Source organism: Nematostella vectensis, chromosome 1 (assembly GCF_932526225.1).
Source record: "Nematostella vectensis chromosome 1, jaNemVect1.1, whole genome shotgun sequence".
NCBI classification, from domain to species: Eukaryota; Metazoa; Cnidaria; class Anthozoa; order Actiniaria; family Edwardsiidae; genus Nematostella; species Nematostella vectensis.
The window spans coordinates 8691754-8712832 of NC_064034.1; the positions used below are offsets into that span (position 1 = coordinate 8691754).

At 50.2% G+C, this 21079-nt stretch overlaps 2 protein-coding genes across 2 annotated transcripts; both read left to right on the forward strand.

Annotated features, from left to right (window-relative positions):
• The first annotated feature begins 1019 nt into the window (after positions 1 to 1019).
• LOC5499582 lies at positions 1020 to 19972 on the forward strand. The gene is made up of 5 exons (XM_048724249.1): positions 1020 to 1117; positions 14202 to 14328; positions 14477 to 14605; positions 15258 to 18196; positions 18751 to 19972. Exons 2-4 carry the CDS (start codon positions 14309 to 14311, stop codon positions 15382 to 15384), a joined length of 276 nt encoding a protein of 91 aa, XP_048580206.1. The 5' UTR covers positions 1020 to 1117; positions 14202 to 14308; the 3' UTR covers positions 15385 to 18196; positions 18751 to 19972.
• Positions 17608 to 19559, forward strand: LOC125556669 (battenin-like). Its single transcript, XM_048732376.1, has 2 exons — positions 17608 to 18196; positions 18751 to 19559. Exons 1-2 carry the CDS (start codon positions 17608 to 17610, stop codon positions 19557 to 19559), a joined length of 1398 nt encoding a protein of 465 aa, XP_048588333.1.
• Positions 19973 to 21079: the final 1107 nt, after the last annotated feature.

Sequence of the window (21079 nt, forward strand, 5' to 3'; positions counted from 1 at the left end):
AGCCCTTGCTTCGCCCCCCCCCCCTTTTTGCAACTCCTGGATCAGCCCCTGAAGTAGCGTTTGCGGTTGTACAATGCGCTCTTTTTATGTACAGCATATCAAACATATTCCCCACGGATAGTGTCCTTCGTATGCATTGCCTTATATGGGCATTGATGCCCATATTTAGAAGAGCTAAAGTTTACCCGCTCCCTGATCTCCATAAAACATGGTGAAAAATGCTGATTCCTTTCAATTTGAGACTCGAGGCAAAAATGTGTCAAAAAAAACTTTATCGCTTGGTCAAATCTTTATCACACAAGTCTTGAAAAGCCCTTAGACCCAGGCCTCCAAGAGATTGGCCGAGCGAGATTTAAGGTCACCCAAATATTTATATGTACACGATGGCTTTACAGCGGCGTGGCCAGGGTTTTTTAACAGGAGGGGGCACAAAAGGCCCTTTCAAGGCATTTTCTTCTGTATTTTAGATGTTTCATACATTTACTGTATTTTTGGCTGCTAGAAAGAGGGGGGGGGCTGCGGCTACGCCCCTCTGCTTTATAAACCCATTCGACACACTTAAGAGCTGATACACTGTGAATCTTGGTGGCTTGCCTGGATTAAACTATTACAGATTGCCCGTCCTTCAGGTGTAGGAAAACACTTCTGGCTGTATTGCTTTAATTCTCCGCTTTCGATAAAAAACAGACTTTCTCCTATTGCATAACCGCTTCTGCGTTGTATGTGGTACATGTGCAAGTGACCCATGCTAAATAGTGGTGCTAGGGTCAGCGCCTTCATTCTGATAATACATTGGTTGGGCTGTGAAGCTTCTAGCAATACATTCGTTACGTAACTGCCATCTAATAATTATTTGCACGTGTGACCCTAATTAGCAAGGTATCTAGAACTCCCGATGTTAAGGTACGGCATGCACGTTCGCCATAAAGCATAAAATAGTATAAGTTAATGTTCCATAGCAGACCTTGTAGACTTTACTATAACGCAGGGTTTGATCCGGGTCTTTTTCATCTTATCAGAAACAGGGGCCCTCATAGGAAAGGGAGTGAGAAGGTGCTGTCAGCATTTGAGGTATCGGGAAGTTTGGTACTTATAACCAATAGCTTTCTACTCCAAGGTATGTCTATCTTATGGTATGAAGCTTATCTCTTTCCTTTCTTGGCTACATTCTTTGCCGTACAACCAGCCCTCATTCCCTCCCCAAGACCCGCCACTGATGAAAGGGCCTACCTTGTTGCCATCTATTGTGTACTCATTAGATCTGTTGTGGAGTACGCATGTCCAGTATGGGCTAATATACCAGGGTTCCTTGTCGGGATTGTTGGGGGCATCCAAAAGACGGCCCTCCGTATCGTTTTACCCCATCTACGATACAAGGAGGCCTTGGACGCCAGCGGGCTCCAAAGACTTGCTGACCGCAGTCGCGAGCTGTGTATCAGTCTCATGACCTCCGATAAGGAGCTAGAACCCTTTCGATCTGTAATTACTGGAGGCGTAATTAGTAACGAGCATGGATCTGTCTATCTATCTATCCAGAGCCATTCAATCGAATCAACGGGGATTGTAACAGATCCCGGATTATGATTTCTCTCTTTATATGAAAATAACACCTTGAGGGGGGGACTGGGGACTTTCAGTGAAACGAGTGGGAGGCGCGAATCGCCCCTCCGGGCCTCCCAGCCCCGTCTTAGGCCTGGAGGGGCCCAGCGCCCCTCCGACCCCCCAGCCCCATTCCAGGCTGGGGACTTCCAGTGACACCGAAACGCGTTTCGCGTAGATTAATAATCGCTGGTTATTAATCTACGTCGGGAACACTTCGCGTAGATGGATACTTAGCAGAGGTAAGTCTACGCAAAACACACTCCGCGTAGATGAGTGATTAGCAGTGTGAGCAATCATTAATCCGCTGTCTATCGACAGCAGCGGGACTGGGGACTTTCATAGAAACGAGTGGGAACCTTGCAATTAGACCTCCGTCTGTCCTGTGGTATACGTATATGTGTATATAGCATGTGCATAGCGTTGGGGTGGGCCGCCACCCTACTGACCGCGGAATGACCGTTTTTCGGGAGTGAATTCAAAGCCGCTGGCGTGGCGTTTAAACCTGAGCTTTACTCGAACAAATCGCTCCCGAACTCCTCGCGAATTTCTCGTAGCCTCTTTTTCATCTTTTCGCGTGTTTCCAGGGGGGTGCCCTTTCTTGCTTTTTTTTCTCACGCGATGCGAGGTCGTGTCGAGCTCTGATAGCGGCCTTGAGCGCGTAGTATCTCTCTTGTTCCTGAAGTATTAGCCGAAACTCTTCGTCTGAGATATGCCCGTCTTGCAGAGCCTTAAAGACCAGCTCGCTAATCGAGTTTTTCTTACTCTCCGCTAAAACCATCGTGTCTTCGTGTTTAGCCACCTTGCTCGTAAGACCCCTAGAGGCTACCACCACGCCCACGCCCACGACACCGACCAGCCCAGCGACCTCTGCCAGCGGACCGCCGAACCGCAGAACCCCTATCCCACTCAAAGAGACCCCCACCCCGGCGCTGGAAAGCGCCCCTGCAGCGATGCCGGATGTCACAGACACAGCATGGGTAACGGCAAGGGCGCGCTTATACTTTTTCCGCACCTGCCGATGATGCGTTATCTCGTTGTCATAATAGTGTCATATTTTCTGGAGTCGGAAGCTTTGTACGTCGCTGCCGATGCTTGCCTCACCGGGAAGATCGCGCTCATGCCCAATGGCGTTGCGTTCCTGAATGCCGAGCTTTGCGCACTATTATTTCTCATTGCTTTGCATTCGACGAACCAAGAACGCGGCTACGGCTAGAATGAGCAGCCACGCATTTTCGCCAAGGAATTTCACCGCTTCTCCTGCAGCCTTAAACACGAAGTTCGCGATGCTGCCTACTAGCCCAGGGAGAAGCTCGCCTAGCTTTTTCCCGATAGCCTTAAGCCCGTTACCGACCCCTCTGGCCACGGAGGAGAGCGACTTGCCGAGCGACGTCACAATAGCCGCGATCGTCGTCGCTACGGCCAACCCGATAGCGGTGACGGTAAAGCCGTACTTTTTGAAGATGGCTTTGATGCGCTCTCTTAGCGGCTTTTGGTTCTCGAGCTCTCGGTTTTCGCGTTCTCGTTCGTCAATCTCGGATAGCCTCTCCTCGTTGCGCTCACGGGCCTCTTGGCGGCGACTCTCTGACGTGTTAGGGTCGTCGATGGTCTCCCTGTCTGTGGCCACCACCCCTTGCAGCTCTTGGACTGGTTCTGTGTTCTCCTAAATGACCGCGTCTATCTCTGCCACGGACCCCATCGCCAGCTTGAAGCCTTTCAGCTTTGCAACGTCCTGTCGAACGCTCCCGTCCTCATTGAACAGCTGTCTTGGTTTAGTCCAACCTCCTTTGCAGAGGTTGCGAAGCTGTATTAGCGTCTTTCCCCTCCTGTCTGACTGGAACCGTATCAGACTCTCGTTAAGGTCAGGGTATTCATCCCTGAGGGACTGGAGACCGAGTCTTGTCGCTGCACCCTCTGTGGTAAACGAGGTTTCGGCGGTCGTTTGCGTTGCGCTTAGCGTAGCCATGCTATGCGCAGCATGCATACGCGATGACGTGCTCGTCATTGGGATCGACTCCCCATCGTCGGGGTCAAACGGGATAAGGGGCGTCGCCTCGTCGTCCCCCGCTCCGCGATCGTCGGACGCACCCGGCAAGGCATCGTCAATGTCAACGTCAACATCACCCAAGATGCGTGCGCATAACTCGTGCTATGCTATATTAGACATGTCTAACAGACCGCACCATAGCCACGCGGCTTCGTACTTTATGTACATATACGTATACGATATATAATATACGTAATAGGGATGTCAGTCAGCGATAAACTTGACCCCCAACGAACACCCAGAACTCCTCTGGGGTTGAAAGCCGAGAGAACTGTTTCCCGGGTCACTCTCAACCCGTCGACGGCCTCCCCAGGCGAGACGCTATATGTGGTGGTCCCAAAGCTTGTGCCTGGCTCCTTTAGGGTCGGTTCCGATCTCTCCATCTCAGGCCAAGCAAATAATACCGTCGTGAACAACGTCGGCCAAAATCTCGTAAGCCGCCTGAAAATCACGTTTTCAGGAGAAACGCTTAAGGACACCAACCGCTACGACGTCTTCAAGACGTATGAGGAGCTTTACCTGTCCAAGGTCGAGAGAGAGGACCGCCTGGAGCAGCGCATACAGTCAGAAAACATGCGCAAGCTTCGCTCAAAGGCTGGTGATAAAGCGACTAGTAACGCCAAGGAGAACGCTCTAAACGCCGCCCACGGGGCGAGGTACACCGTCCCGCTAGACCATTCTCTGCTGACGGACCACGGCGTACTGTACCCAAGGGCTCTCTCCGAGGCGCTGCTCTTCGAGATCACGCTCGCAACGGTTGACCAGGTAGTAGTCGGAAGCGATGCTACCAAATCATCCTATGGCGTCAAAAATCTAGAGCTGGAAAACGAAAGCCTGAGGGACGACAACCTCGCCCGGTCTGCAGCCGCCGCCTACCAAAACGGCACAACGTTCTTCTAAGAGCAAGTGAACCTTCACAAGACCTTCGTGATTAGCAAAGGGACGGACAACATAATCAACGAGAGTGTCAACCTGCCGCGAAGGTCTATGAGTGGTCTGTTGCTCCTCTTTGTGGAGCCATACACGGCAGGGGCTCGCGACTCTGAGAAGTTTGTGTACCCCGACATCAAGAGCGTTCGCGTTACAATCGACGGCATGCCAAACAAGGTCTTCAGCCAGGGGCTGCGCCCCACGGATTTCTGGAGGGAGGCGAAAAGGCGGTTCGTCCGCCCCTCCCGGGGGGGTACAGCGGAGCGCCTGCCGCCCCGGCAATCGGCCCCGAGTCGTTCTATGGCGATAACAAGTTTGCTCTGTGGATCGACCTTCGAACGACGGACGACAGTGCTATCCATGGGGGTCTCCGATTGGTCAATACCCGCGACGGTGTGCACCTCGTGATAAAACACACGGCAAGCGGCAAGGGTACCGTAAACTGTCATGTGTTTGTGGTGGCCGACGCCCAAATGAACCTTATGAACGGACAGCTAGAGTCCATACAATACTGAGCACAGACACGAAGTGCGCGAAGCGCTGCGGCAGCGCGGTATGGACCCGAAAAACATCCCATTTAACGCTCTCATCGTGGGCCCGACGTCATGCGTGAAGACCCGATTCATAGTGGACCGGCTGCGCGGCCCTTTCCGGGGCAAGTTTGACTACATCGTACTCATGTGCCCTACCTTTGTCTACAACAAAACATACGACGGCTTCGGCGAGGGCGACAATCGTCTGTTTGTCATCACACCTGAGGCGGCTCAGATCGACATACTGCTGAGGTTTGTCTCCGCTCTCTTCGAAGGCACTAATACGCTAATCATACTCGACGACTGTGCGGCCTCGAAAGACGTAAAGAGGCGCTCTGACCAGCTCGTCAACTTGGCGTTCAGCGCGCGCCACGTGGGTATTAGCGTGTGGGTGATCACGCAGCAGCTCACCAGCATCACTAAGCCGTTCCGTGAGAACATCGCGGCCTTGATGGTCTTCTATACCCCGAGCAAGGCGGACATGAAAGCTATCCTGCATGACTACGGCGCGGAGCTCTCAAAAGAGAAGATGAAAGAGTACATGAAGGCCCTCAAGACGAAAAAGTTTTCGAAGTTAGAGTTTTGCTTGCGTCACCCTTATACCATCGCCCTAGTTGAACGGTAAGCGCAGTAAACCACCGCCCACGTATGCCCTAGGGCATAACGCATTGATCACACGTGTTGCACCTTAGCCACGGCAGGGGGGTGCATGATGAGCGATGAATACTTTGGGAGTCTTCTTGAGGGGGGCGCCGCCGGCCTCCCGGCCGTCGAATCGTTGGACTGCTCGACGCACCCTGCCGGGACGGCAACCGGAGGTGAGCAAACTGAGGTAGCAGACGCGAGGGAGAAACTCGCGATTCTCGTAGCCTCGGGGAAGTCGAGAGAAATGGTAGGCAAGGCCCTGACTCACGACGACGTCAAACGCATGAGCGCCGAGGAGGTGAGGAAGTACGAGAAGCGATACGAGACCGCTCTAGCCAGCCGGACTACAGACGCCCTGGCAGACAGCTTTCTGAAGCTTACGACCAAGCTAGTAGGCATGGCGCTGCCGATAGACAGTGTGGTCGGTCTTCACAATGACCTAGTGTCCGACTACATCATCAACAACGAGCTCCGCCTGTCTCTACGCTGCGGTCGTTTGATGTCTTTAGCCGTCGGGGCGTTACACGTAGCACGTCATGTGAACACCGCCGGAACGGCAAGCGCTGACACGCGGTGTCAACACGAGTTAGCAGTCGCGGACTCACCAGTGGTTTGCCCGCAAACGCACAGTGGCGAGTCTGCCATCCCAGAGCAGACGTTCATTTGAAAGCTTGCCACTTCTTCAGCAACCAAGTAGTTGCATCACAAATGGAGGAACCTCAAGAAAGTACTAGTGCCCAGCATCTCGCGGAACCTGACAAACAAGCTGCGGAACAAGCTGCTTATGGACCTGCATGTACGCCTTTGGCGTTGGCGGAGAGAATCACGAGCCTCGAACCACCCGCGACCCGACCTAAACACCCTGGGCGAGTCAAAGCTGGTAGGCGCTTGGCAGAGTGGAACCGACTTAAAAGAGCGAAGAAAGAGACATTTCGTGTCGTGCAACACGTTGGGTCGCCGGCCGCTAGCGAGCCGCAGGGACGCGAGGGCTTGCGCGCGCGCGCTGAAGGCATACACACACCAGTCCCGGAAAGCAACTCTGCTTGGTCGGCTAGCTCGGTTATCGGGGTCGCTGGTCTTCTAGTGTCATCGATCGGCCTCTACACACGCAGGCGGGAGCTAGCTGCCGCGTTCACTCGTACACCAGCTGTTAACCAGCGAGCTACCGATCCACTTGCCACCGAAGGTACCGACGACGTGACTCCGCCCGCAAGGCCGCCGCTGGCGGCCGCACAGCAGACCAAGGATCAACCGCTTGCCGTTCCGGCGACAGCGCTTCGCGCTCCCGGACAGTGCAAATCTCGACTGTTAGCCATGGAGTAAGCATATATTTAAACACAAGGGCCCCACCCATATCCGCACGTCCGTGCATCGCAATGTCGACGACGCAGCAAAGCAAGATTACAAAGACTATCACCGACGCCGCAGTCATAACCGGCCTCGTCGCCGGTATCGGCTGGGAGAAGACTTCACCAAAGACCTTTCCGCGAACGCCATAAACTACGCAAAAATGACTGCCGCCGTTGCAGGTGCTGTCGCTTTGAAGGGTTACCTTGAAGACCAGAAGATCCTGCCCATGTAGTAGTGTACTGTGGCACACTACTACATGTGTAGGCCACGTATTAGACTCGTGTTCATGTTAGAACGCGTACACACAGCATCACACACTACTCGATTGCCTCCATCGCGATTTTGGTTGGCGGCGCCGTCCTAAACGCGACTGCATTCGTTGGTGGCAACTACCTCGCAAAGTTCCTGTCGAACGATGAGAGCCCTTCCTTAGCTGAGAAGGAGAGGCACGGCAAGGCCCTAGAGAAATACCAACAAGACTATGGACGCTACCAACAGCGGCGGCAGAAAATCCTCGATTGGCAAGCTCAAAGTCGCGAGAGAGGGGCCCTCGCAAAGCAAAACTTCACCGACACTGACTACGTGCTCAAACTCTACAACCAGACCCGGCCAAAACAATCCCTGGAGTCGATGCGGGCTCCTGAGCTGTCCGACTACTACACCCCCAGCAAAACGCAGAAAATCGCCGAGTTGGCGTACATTGGCGCCGGCGCTCTCGCCATCGGCTACACAGCTAGCCGCTTGCTGTGATGCAGCTGCCGTTCCAGCGCTGCGTCTAGGCGGCCTTTTTTCCATACTGCGCGTATACGTATAAGATGATTGCAGACCAGCTGTAGAGTGCTATGCACGAGGCAGCAGCCGCTGCTAAGCGAGTGATACCGAAAGTGCGGTCGATGGGTGGGTGACACCGAAAGTGTCGTAGCTTTGGTGACATTGCTAACCGAAGCCTCGAGCTGTGGCGCGCAGACAGGGAGTGCGCTAAGAGGTTCGCCAATGCCGTTCTCCGGGGGCCTACCGACCTCAGAAAGACCGCCTCGGCACTACCCGAGCAGACGGCAACCGCCTGTTGGAGACTGATACACCTGTTGCAATGTATCGCGATACATTATTGCCGACACGTAATGGCGGCGAAGCGCATGTCCGACGAAGGACTCGATGCGTTCCTTCGTCCTATATACTACGCCAGAGGTGGCTTCCAGGGAGTGACCGCTCTGCATGCCAAACTTCCCAAGGGCTCAGCCTTCATAGATCGACTGCGCAAGTGGGTAAGCTCGCAGCCCGTCGGGGGCTACACACAGACACCCCCTCCTCCGACTACCTACGCCCACTTTTCGGAGCAGACACCAAACCGTATCCACCAGTCGGACCTGCTATTCTTGCCAACCGACCGCGGGTACAAGTATGCCCTGACTGTCGTTGACGTTGCTTCACGATATAAAGCCGCCCGCCCACTGAAGACTAAGAGCGCGGCCGTCGTCTCCCGCGAACTCGCTGGCATCTATGCAGAGGGACCTCTCACATGGCCTAAAGTCCTCATGGTTGATGACGGCACGGAGTTGAAGGGTGCTACCACAAAGCTCCTAACAGACCACGGGGTGGAGGTCCGACGGGCTGAGCCAGGGCACCACAGGAGCCAAGCTTTCGCCGAGTCTTTCCATCGCTGGCTGGCACAGCGCCTATTTCGTGCGCAGTACTCGAAGGAGCTTGCATCCGGCGAGACAAACCGCGAGTGGGTTACTGCTTTGCCAATCGTCATCTCGGACATAAACGCAACAAAGACTCGCATGACTGGCCTTGCGCCTAAAGACGCCATAAAGCTGAGGCGCGTGCCTCTCAAAGCCGAAAAGCCCCCCTAAGAGGTCCCCTTAGAGGTACGAACGGAGGTGTACATCGCCGTAAACGAGGAAGACCTTCAGGACAAGGGCCGACGGCGAGCGACGGACCCGTGGTGGACAAGCAAGGCATACCCAATACTAAAGAGGGTCATGGAGCCCGGACAGCCAGTGTTGTATTACACGGCGTTCTCTAAGCACGGCTTCACGCGTTCGCATTTGCGTAGCGTGACGCTAGCGTGATCAGCGCTTGTGCCTTCTATTGCAGCTAAGGCACGTGAGTCTGACATTTGTAGTGACCCTGACTGTCGTCTAGCCGGTCGATACTGAAGCATTGGGGATGACTCTTGGTTTATCCCTGAAGCAGAAGCTGAGTGCCACAGACCGTGCACTTCTTTTCCGCGTTAGCAATCATGCCGAGTACGTGGTCTACCGTCAGAACGTGGTGCGGTCCCGTGTACTTTGTGCGACCCTTTCGCCTGTCGTCTATAGCGTATCGCTTGATTCGCGCTATAATAAGCTCTTCACTGGGCGTAGCCTGCAGTCCTGTGGGAACCAAGGCACCGGGGGTGTTATCGGGGGGGATCACGCGGATTATCTTGTCGGCTCGCCGCACGCGGGAGATGCCGGTGTATACAGCATTCGTAATCCAGCCCTCTAAGCTGTGGTCTATGATAAACAAACGTCTTGGAGTCTGGATAGTCTTGCCCTGCACCCGGTGGACTGTCCCCCAGCCCGCGTATTTCCACTCGAGGGGGAGCCCGTTAAGGACCGCGTCGAGAGAAACCTCGACTACCGTGCCTTTGTACGCGTCGACCTTCCCACCCCTTTTGCCTGGCATGGGCACAGGCCGCCCTTGCTTGCGATAACGATGCGCGACGCTAGGATCGCGGTCAAAGCGGATGGTTGCTGGCAATCGGGGGTAGTTTTTCCTGTGGTGCTCTACCAATCGCTGCTGAACAAGAGCCCCCATCTTGTTGGTGGAGCACACCCACATATCGCTTGGGTGGGCCTGCTCGATCGCCGCGTCGAACGCCACCCCATCCCACTCCTCTCGAAACACCTCAAACTGTTGGGAATCTGGCTGACACCAAATCCGGCCCTTTATGTCGTGGAGCCTGGAGGAGGGCGCGGCAGAGCCGCAGTCGCATGTACTGTACGGCTTTCCGCAGTCTTCACACAGGCAGCGGTAGTCGGACTCGAACCAGCGGATGTTCCCTTGTGCCCACTCCTTGAGCATATCGTGAGGCCCCTCTTTATCTCCCCAGGGCGGGACTTGCCCATAGTCGCCACAACACACTACCTGACACGGCCGCGTGGTGAGATACCCTAGGATGGCGCGTAGCACTTTAGTCTGTACCTTACAGCACTCGTCAATGATGATTACTTCTGCGAGACGGTCGAGTTTGTGCCCCAGCTCGGAAGGTCTCCACTCCTCTATCGGCTTCTCCGCTGGTATGCAGAGGTAGTGGTGGTAGGTTTGAGCCTTCACCGCGAGGTGCGGGTTGTTGCGATGGTCGTGGGCGAGGTCGTTCTCGGGGGTGAGCACCACAACGTTGCGGCCGCGGAACATGCTCACCGCCCACTCGGTCTTCCCCGATCCTCCTTGGCCGGCTAGATACATCTTTGCAGAGGTTGCGGCCACTAGATCGCACGGCAGACTCGGCGCAGTGCTCGGCTCCCTAGCCAAGCTCCCCGACTTTTTCGGACCCCAAGCCGCTTCGGGTCGCCACTCGTACCCAGGCTTCTTGTGGCGCCACTCTTCATCCTCGGATTTCGCTCCACGAGCTTTACACCACTGGGCACCGCCTTTGCGTATATGGCATCTGTGCACACTCGGAGGACGTCTTCGCGAGGGATCCGCCTCAACATGCGTCGCAACGCTATGTTTGTGTACGTCAAGACGAAGGCCCTGATATGGTACCATTGTGATCGCCGGACACCGTCTTTGTAATGGATCAGATGAGCCCCGTCGGCATGCTCGAAGTTGAGTAAGTGGTCGGTGCCCGCAAGGAGGTTTGTCAGATACGCGGCTTCTTCACGGTCGCGGACTACGATCGAGGACTCGTCGCCATGGCAAGCGCACTTGCCTACGAAACGGACAGCGAGATCTCGACCCTCAGGATACTGCGAGTCTCCGCCGCCGGGGCGGCACGCGATGGAGTGGGGGAACTTAATGGAGTCCTTTTTTCCGACGCTATACAACACCTCCCTCGCCATGGCCATGACGAGGTCACCCGACTCTAACAGGTCCTTCAGCTCTGGCGTGGTGATCCAGCCCTCGTTTTGCTCCAAGTTCTGCCCCACCCTCCCAGAAGTGAAGGGGTGGCAGGCCTCAGAGAACCCCCACTCGGTCAGCTGAATGGCCCCGGTTAGTTGAAGAACCTCGCTCAATGGCCGTCCCACAACATTCGCGATACGATACACGTTCGTAGGGAAGCCGTATTTCCGTACCAAATCGATGGCGTCCGAGGCGCCGCCGAAGACACTGTCCTCGCATCCTAGGTACGCTGCACGCATGTCGATGTGCGCATGAGGCTGCGCCCCTAAGTTTTCCTTGCTATTCCACACTTTGGACTCAACCTGCGCCGCTCGCCAGACGTCCCTGTATTTAAGAGGCGTTGGCCTGATGTTCTCTCTTTGGGTCCACTTCTTGAAGCGATACCCTATTGCACCGCCCATCGAGTGCGTAGCTTCGGTGTACTCTTGGTAGGCTGGGTCCATTGATGATCATATCCTGTCTCGTCTGTAAACGCCCTGTCGATAGCTCCTCCGTCCTGTCCCGATCGGTACAGTTTGCCTTCGTGCGTGACTATAACACGCCCACACAGCCAGATCCTCGTGCTTCTGGGGATCGCTCTGTTTATAAAGCGAATGAGCATCTCTCGCACCTTTGCCTCGCGCGTTTTTGTGGCGGCACTGGTAGCGCGAAGCGATGCCTTCTCCTGACATAACGAACGAAGCTCCCTCTCAGCCTCGAAGTCTAGGCCGTGGACGCTCGCGATCGCAGGTGGTTCAGTCGGAAGCTCCGCCCAGGCGTGGTTATTGTGGCAAGGGATGCGGATTTGTGTGTACCCCCTCTTGTACTTCCCCGAGTCCCACATAACGTTGCCCAGGGCGTCCACGGCTACCAGCTTTATCTCGAGCTTCTTTTTCATCTCAAAGAGGTCTTCTTTGGTGCATCCCGTAGTGGCCAGCTTCTTGTCACATCGCTCGAGGATCTTGCCTCGTGTCTTGGTTAGACCAAGGGAGCGCGAGGTGCCGCGGTTCCTCAAGAAGTCGGCAACATAGCTCACAACACAGTTAGCGAAGGCGTCACTCCCCTCCCGCTCAAACTTGGCCCAGGCTCCCCATTTTGCTCAGGTAAAGGGCGAAGCTCGTATCTCACGTAGACGAGGTACTCTCGCCCTTTCCCCCAAATACCCGCATCGATGCCTTCCAGGGCGCCGACTGCGATTTGGTCCCCCCTTTTGACTAACGACCCACCAATCTTGTGCTCCGAGCGCCCTTCCTCCCCCGTGATTGGCGCCAATGGCTCTGCGGAGGCCTTACCAACGACCGTGAAGAGTCCGTAACGCCGGTCGGGGTCTACCATCTCGAGCACCAGCGGCAGCACTGCGTTCGCCCTCAGAGACTCTCGCTCGTGCGAGACCCACCACACCGAGCCGTCGTCATTAATATCAGGCCCCCGCATAACCGGCTTTAGAGCAATGACACCTGCTCCACCAAGATCTCGCATCACCTGGTAAACACCGGCGCTTACGTCTTGGCCCCGAAGAGTGGCATCCACGCTTGGGAACCGAAGATGGGCGCCGCCGACGAAGAGAGAATAGTACTCATCGGGGCCTAAGCCCTCTGGGCCGCTTTGCCGCCGTTCCAGCAGCAATGGGTCGAACTCGCGCCAGACTTCCTCTGGTCGCGAGCTCGCCGGCATGAGTGGCTTAAGCAGCTTGCGCTTGGCATCCTCGGGGATGCCCTCGTCCAGGATGTTCTGGACCAGCCCTGCCAGTACGGCGGGCGCCTCTTTGTCAGGCATGCTATTGAGAATCTCCTCTATATAAGCGTCCATGTTTGGGTATACCTTGTGCCACCCAGTCTCTAATTGCCCGTATCGCGGGCTGCGATGCCAGACAGGACGAGTGTTTGGGTATGCCTTGTGCCACCCAGTCTCTAATTGCCCGTATCACAGCCGGTGGGACGAGTGTTTGGGTACGCCTTGTGCCACCCAGCCTCTAATTGCCCGTATCACAGCCGGCGGGGCGAGTGTTTGGGTATGCCTTGTGCCACCCAGTCTCTAATTGCCCGTATCGCGGGCTGCGATGCCAGACAGGACGAGTGTTTGGGTATGTCTTGTGCCACCCAGTCTCTAATTGCCCGCATCGCGGGCTGCGATGTCGGACAGGACGAGTGTTTGGGTACGTCTTGTGCCACCCAGTCTCTTGCCCGTATCGCGGGCTGCGATGTCAGACAGGACGAGTGGGAACCATTTCCGAGCGCGCCTCTCGATGCCGCGCATCCTCTGCCCTTCACGATTCGCTCCGCAGGGGCGGCACAACCGCGTCTCCGACTGCGTCCCTATGTCGGAGACCCTGCACGGCATGGGGAGGGGGCTGCCCTTACGGAGCCTTTGGAGGTGCACCTTGCAGTATGTGTCCATGCACCTCTGGCCGGACGTGTTTGCATGGCCGACCTTTAGCCACCCGCAGTAATCTTTTCCGCACTTCATCCTTCGAACGCTCGGTATACCACAGGACAGACAGAGGTCTAATTGCAAGGTTCCCACTCGTTTCTATGAAAGGCCCCAGTCCCGCTGCTGTCGATAGACAGCGGATTAATGATTGCTAATCACTGCTAATCACTCATCTACGCGGAGTGTGTTTTGCGTAGACTTACCTCTGCTAAGTATCCATCTACGCGAAGTGGTCCCGACGTAGATTAATAACCAGCGATGATTAATCTACGCGAAACGCGTTTCGGTGTCACTGAAAGTCCCCAGCCTGGAATGGGGTTGGGGGGTCGGAGGGGCGCTGGGCCCCTCCCAGGCCTAAGACGGGGCTGGGAGGCCCGGAGGGGCGATTCGCGCCTCCCACTCGTTTCACTGAAAGTCCCCATCCAGTCCCCCCCCCCCCCCCCCCCCCTTGAAAAAGGCATAACACAGCATGAGATAGTGGTATGGGTTTCTTTGGGTTAGAACAAACATACTTAAAAATCTCAAGCTTCCAATCAGTGACTTTAGCTAAGAAAACATACGACGCTTGTTAGCAGGGAACAAAAAAAGAGTTACATTCCCGACTTTGTGTCTGGCTTTCTCCACATGTGGGGCTCCTGTGGTTGATTCTTCACCAAGCCCTTCATTTTTTTTCTCGTCCAACATGGCGGATGACCTTAAATTGTATCCTTTATCTTCTTTGCTTGAGCCCAATGCACCCTGATTTCTATTCTATTATATTTTTATAGAGATTGCAAATTCTTTAGCAATGATCTAGCGTGTTTAGTTATAATTTCTGTCTTGTCATGTTTTATTCTGAACGAGACTCCAGAGATCTTTCTGTGCCGTTTGGCTGTTCGGAAGAAGCTTTGATCGCGTGTAGGTCGCTTTCTGTGGATCCTGAACCGAAACGAGGATGTGTCAAGAAGGAGATATCTGTCGCTGGTAACATCCTCAATGTTTAAGTGTTTATCAGTAATAATGAAATATTGCTACAAGAAGAAGGCTGAAGAAAGCAGAACCAGCATGTTCTAGTGCAGGGGTGAATGGAATAACTTATTTCCATTCTAATCTACTTAAAAATATAATTTATTATATATTATCTGACCATTGTTTCATGTATAACAGAACAAAAAAGTATCTATCCGTATGTGCCAATGTTAAAACAAGATTTTGAACTTTTTCTCAATCTAATTTTCTTGAAAATATCCAATACATTTACTGTATTCTCCCGTATTAGCTATCTGGTACTTCTGATACATTCACTGTATTTTCTCATGTTTTTTTAAAGCTATGGATAGGTGCAAGATATTTGAATGTGTCATGAAGGATAGTTCAAATAAGCACATATTTCGAGTTATTTTTGTTTAGAGTCATTCAAGTGTAAATGACTATGAATTAGGTTTAAATTCAAGGGAAAAACAAACTCAGTATGAGTTATCAAGGAATTCAAGTTATCCAATTTGAGTTTGAGCGGATTCAAGTTTTTACATTAAGACATTTGTTGTTAATGTATGATCAATTGTGACAATAAATAATGAAACAGTAATTGAATTCTCTCTATTTATTTCTTTCATATTTGTTAACGTGGACTTTTTTACTGAATTTGCCAGATCCTTGACTGCTAAAGAAGCAAGAACTCTTAGGGTATCAGCTAACTCCTTCATGGATCATTTGATTCTTGTTACAAAGACTATCCAGGAGTTTGGTCCACCTTTGGAAGATACCAAATCCAGCTAATCACAAGAAAGAACTACCACCAAAGCAAGTGTACCTAAATATAACTACCTAAAGGCTATCACACGTCTTTTATCATACACTTAGAACTGCCACTGGGCTTTGTACTATCTATAGGACACTTGCGGACCCAGTACTTGGATAGAGGGGTGAGTCAGGTGAAGTGCAGATAGTACAGTCAATAAAGCTATTATAAGTGCCTGTCACAAGGTAAAAGAAAAGTAGTAATGACTTCAGGTGGCTGGTTACAAGAATGGGCTCTTCTAGTCAACAATTCCCTCTGGTTGCTTATTCATACTCTGCAGCCTAAAGTTAGTGTTCTACCTGTTGTTGAAATGGTTTGCAAAGTCATACAGCGGAATCCTGGCTTAGGACAACCACTGAATGATGACGCCTCATTTTTCAAGTCCCAATGACATTAAATACATTTTCTTTAAATGTTTACCCCTTAATAAGGAATTTCGTTATGGAGGATGGTATTGTAGGTTCCTGAAGGTGCCCTAACACGGTTTTACTGTAGCTCGTGCATTACCATTAAAGAGATGTCAGTTCACTTGTTATATAAATCACACTCAAACAAAATACACAAACGTTACCAGCTGGTCTTTCAAAAAAAAAAAATGGTTGTGGTCACCTATGGTGTACTTATTTACAAGAAGAGCAATTTATTATAGAGCTAGAACAACAGCTAAAATAGAGTTCACGAATGGATTTTATGCACCAGTAGCTCAAACAATGGCTTGATGGAGACAAACACTTCTTGGCACCAGTACTGTGTGTTTTTGTCTCATTTTTTATATGTGTTTTGATAGATAGAAAGCATAGTTTCTCATTTTTTTCATTGCACAAATCTTTAGCGCAAAAATAACAAGTTTACTACCCATCAAATAATTTTCATCAGTTTCATTAGTACCAAGTGTACGTGTTATTTAAAGCACTTTAGAAATAATTTATTGGTTTGCCTTTGAGCATTTCCTAAACTTGTCTGTTTGCATGACGTCACAAGACGATGACGTCTAAACAATGGGCCGAGTTTTCTTGTTTCTCTGATAAGACAAAATCCTAATCATTCGAACAGTTCCCACATACGAGAACTTTAATTTTTATCGCTATTTAATTTCATTATTGAGTGATAATTTTAAATTTCATCCCAGAAAGGGACATAAATATGTTTCTGAATGTTGTTCTGTTGCAACATAATTATATTATCCTTTATGATCTGTTAGCTGTCAGTCAGAAGCAAGTTCAGCCAATCAATGTACATATCAAAACATATCTAATCCATTTCTACGCTGACGCGTTTTGGTGAACGTTTACGTATTCTCGTTTAGTACAGGCACGTTTTGGAGCGGTGTGGGTGTGGCTTAATAAGGTAATCGACAGACGTGGGCCGGAGTAAGGTTCCCAAAAATATTTTGATTTCAAGAGGCTTTCTCTTTTGTCTTACCGCTGTTATATAACCACGGGTAATTATCATGTGGCAAATACTATTGGTGAGTAAGAGCGCTGGTGGACATTTTCTGATGCACCAGTATGTGTTCTTGTACCCTCTTTATTCATCCACACATATGATAATTAAAATGGTAAAAGGCATTCAAATCACACACTGACTTTGGATGGAAATTCGCATTTTCAAACATGATCTTTAAATTCTTATTTCATCTCTCTAATGTTCAAATATACTTGACTTAATAATAATTGACAATAATAATAATTGACTCAAAAGAAGATCTACAAACTTATATTGCTCTAAACTTAAAAATTGAGATTCTAGGGAAGAAAGTTTGAAAGGTTGGACTGGTGCACCTGCGTGGCGGGTGAGGTAAAGGTTCATCTTGTCAAAAGCTTGGCCCGAGTGTTGATTGGATTGGACAAAATACAAAAAAGAAAGCGTGATTTGAGACCACGTGCAAATTGACCTTAAATAGTATTTAGGCTTACTTAAGAAAATGTACATCAATAAATGAAAGGAATGGGCAGCAGCTTAAAAAAAAAACATATCTATAAAACTAATAAATTCAAACAAAGCGTTAGTACAATGTGTCCAGCAACGCGTAAAAATGGAGTCGCATCACAACTCTGCACGCCCGAATAGTGCGAAACAACACAAGGCTTTAGAAAAAAAACGCAATGAAGCGTCTTATTCAAATCTACGAAAACTTGATCAAAAGCTGAAAAAGGCATCCACAAAAATGTAGAGAGTAGAGTGTCGAAGTGAGCAAAAAGATGGAAAAATCGCCGTCCAACCGCGATAAAATGCGGGAGATGTTGGAGTACTCCAGCAGCAATGACGATTTCAGGGAATCTGAGGATGAGTGGTCTCCGCTGCATTCCAGCCCCGAACAAAAACGCAAGGAGAAGACTCAAAGAAAAATGCAGAATATGTCTAAATACGGCTGTTCGTTCTTCTTCCTCGGTGCCACACTGACTGCACCTTTAGCGCTTACAATCTGCGCCGCAGAAGATATCTTGTCGGGCACGGTCTACGCGACTGGCTGGGTGCTAGTCGCAGCGGCAGCGCAATCTTGCCTTATGAAGATCACATTCCTTTGCTCGTCGTGTCTAACAAACCTCTCCCTCGTCACTAAGACGTTAGGGATGTTCATATTTATGATAACGGGACTGTTATTCTTGGCTTTCTCCGTGACAAGACTTGATATTCGCCTTATAGGAGTGTGCTTTATATCCGCTGCGACAGGACTGGGGGAGATGACGCTGCTGGTTTACGCTGCCACCAAGTTTCAAGAAGTCGCTCTGAGTGCGTACATTGCTGGTACAGCTACAGGAGGCGTGCTAAGTGTTCTACCTTATGTCGGTAAGTCCATCTTCCGTGTATGTTAAGTTAATAGCAAACTGGTATGTCTTCAATTCTTTAATAAAGTGGCTTCAATGAGTACCCCGAAATAATCGGCTCTAGAATTTTAATATTGCTAGCAATATCATACCATTATTAGTGGTGGAAGTGATCACCTCCGGCCCTAATATTTCGATTGATGTTATCTGAGACTATCTTATTCTCTGCTATAATTTTGTATTTTTTTGCCCCTATTGTATTGCTTGGGGTTAGTTTCATGGCATATCATGGTCACCACAGTGCTATCGTCGCCGTTGATATTCTCATCATCATATTGTTATCATCATTTACCGCGTTTTTGTCACCATTATCACCATGACTTGTTATCATATAATCACCACTATCATATTTTACTATAAGTTTTGTCATCATCATCATAATAAGAAATATAATCTTAACGTCATAACCATTTAAATATCCATCCATTTCGCAAGAATCCCATTTTTAATTGATATCTTTATTTCGCCCAAAAATTTCGCTTATGTACTTATGTACTTTGCTGCATATTCTCCCAGGAATGACCAGCTGGAGCTCCATAAACCCTCGCACCGCCGCATTAGTACCAGTTTTCTGGCCGTCTCTACACTTGCTCATCTTTGCCGTGATGAAAACTAAGAAACTCACTGCCGAACTTAAAGGAGACTCACGCATTCGCCAGGAAATCTATCAGTACGAATCACAGGAAATCTGGGTCCCGTTTTATCAGGAACGCCTCATGCAAATGTGGAAATCCCTACATGATTTTATAATGCTGTTCCTTGTCTACTTCGCAGTCTACCTCTCCCTCTGTGGCGTCCTCACGACAAAAGTGTTCTCTCAAGCCAAGGACTTTGGGCCCAGGGAGGACTTTCAGCACTACGTTCTGAGCACCATACTTGGAGAGTTCCTCGGAAGGTCCTTCTTGTCCCTCCTACGTTCCAAGACCCCAGGGGTTAACTACAAGCTTCCGTCAGTGTTCGGAATCATTGCTGTGTTCTTGGCCGTATTGTTTATCCTCTCCGTATGGTTCTCTTGGATTTCAAGGATCTGGGTTATGTTCGTTGTATGTTTCATGCAAGGGGTGTGTTCTGGGATCCAAGCGTCTAACTCCTACCATGCCATCGCTAACCGTACCCTTGCGGAGCATGCGCAGTTTATCCTGACCATCGCAGGCCTAGCGGAGTCGCTCGGGATGATGACCGCTGGACTGATTGGCCTACACACCGAGCCCGCAATGCGCGAACACTGCCTGGAATCTCAGTATTATGCTAATCAAAGTTTTTGCATGACACGCATCAAAGATGCGAAGTTCTGGGGCTTGGGGCAAGAAGGCCAATTCCGATGAACATTAAGGCAATGATACTCGCAATCGTATATCGAACTTTTGATATTTAAGTAATAGATTAAAATCAAATATATTAATAAGCAGATTTTGAACTCTTAGTAGCTCGTCATCAGTTTATGGGAATAGAGATGTAAAGATGATATAATGTAAAGATGTCATCATAAACTTATCAAAATAGTGATATGTAAAGATGTTTATAAATAGACTTACAAGCTCATAAAAGTGTGTACCGAACTGTAAAGGAAAATCAGAATGCCTGATCACGAGCCGCCATACTTTACCCTACTCTTTATGCTCCTGACTTCAAATATGGACAATATTGACAGACAAATCTTGTTTTTCAGATGATGAAAAATTGAACCTATGTATCATTAGAATTGGAATGAGATAATAAAGAAATTATTATTCTTTTATATTAATGTCGTGTATTGGGCGCCATATTTTGACCTCGATTTCGTCAGCCCATTACGTTCTTTCCCTTTCTTTTAATCTTGTAATGAAAGTTACCCTCTCCCTCCCCCCATCCCCCCCCCCCCACACACACACACACACACATACACACCACTTTTCTGAGCGGATATGGGATTTTACATGAATGCGCGTTTATGTACCTTAATATGTGTAGTACATGTATAAATTGATTGCTTGATAAAATACGATGTTATACATTTTTAATACTGCTTGTATTGATTTTAGCGGAACTCTTTGCCAAAAGAAGCCACAATCCCTCCAGCCCTATTCCTCCCATTGTCTCATTAAAGCTCTTTAGAGTCGATTACAAATGACATATTTGATTGTTTCGTTTTTTTGTCCAGTACAGCTCTTACGAGCAGTCTCAGGTGCAGGGGCGGAACCTAAGGATGGGCCGCCCCCTCCCCCCCTATTTTCAGACATTTGGCTTAGAAATAACAAGAAATACAAGGAAATCCACGAAAGAACAATGAATCCGGCCCCCTTTCCTGAAGCCCTTGCTTCGCCCCCCCCCCCCCCCTTTTTGCAACTCCTGGATCAGCCCCTGAAGTAGCGTTTGCGGTTGTACAATGCGCTCTTTTTATGTACAGCATATCAAACATATTCCCCACGGATAGTGTCCTTCGTATGCATTGCCTTATATGGGCATTGATGCCCATATTTAGAAGAGCTAAAGTTTACCCGCTCCCTGATCTCCATAAAACATGGTGAAAAATGCTGATTCCTTTCAATTTGAGACTCGAGGCAAAAATGTGTCAAGAAAAACTTTATCGCTTGGTCAAATCTTTATCACACAAGTCTTGAAAAGCCCTTAGACCCAGGCCTCCAAGAGATTGGCCGAGCGAGATTTAAGGTCACCAGGTTGTACAATGCGCTCTTTTTATGTACAGTACACGATGGCTTTACAGCGGCGTAGCCAGGTTTTTTAACAGGAGGGGGCACAAAAGGGACTTTCAAGGCATTTTCTTCTGTATTTTAGATGTTTCATACATTTACTGTATTTTTGGCTGCTAGAAAGGGGGGGGGGGGGCTGTGGCTACGCTCCTCTG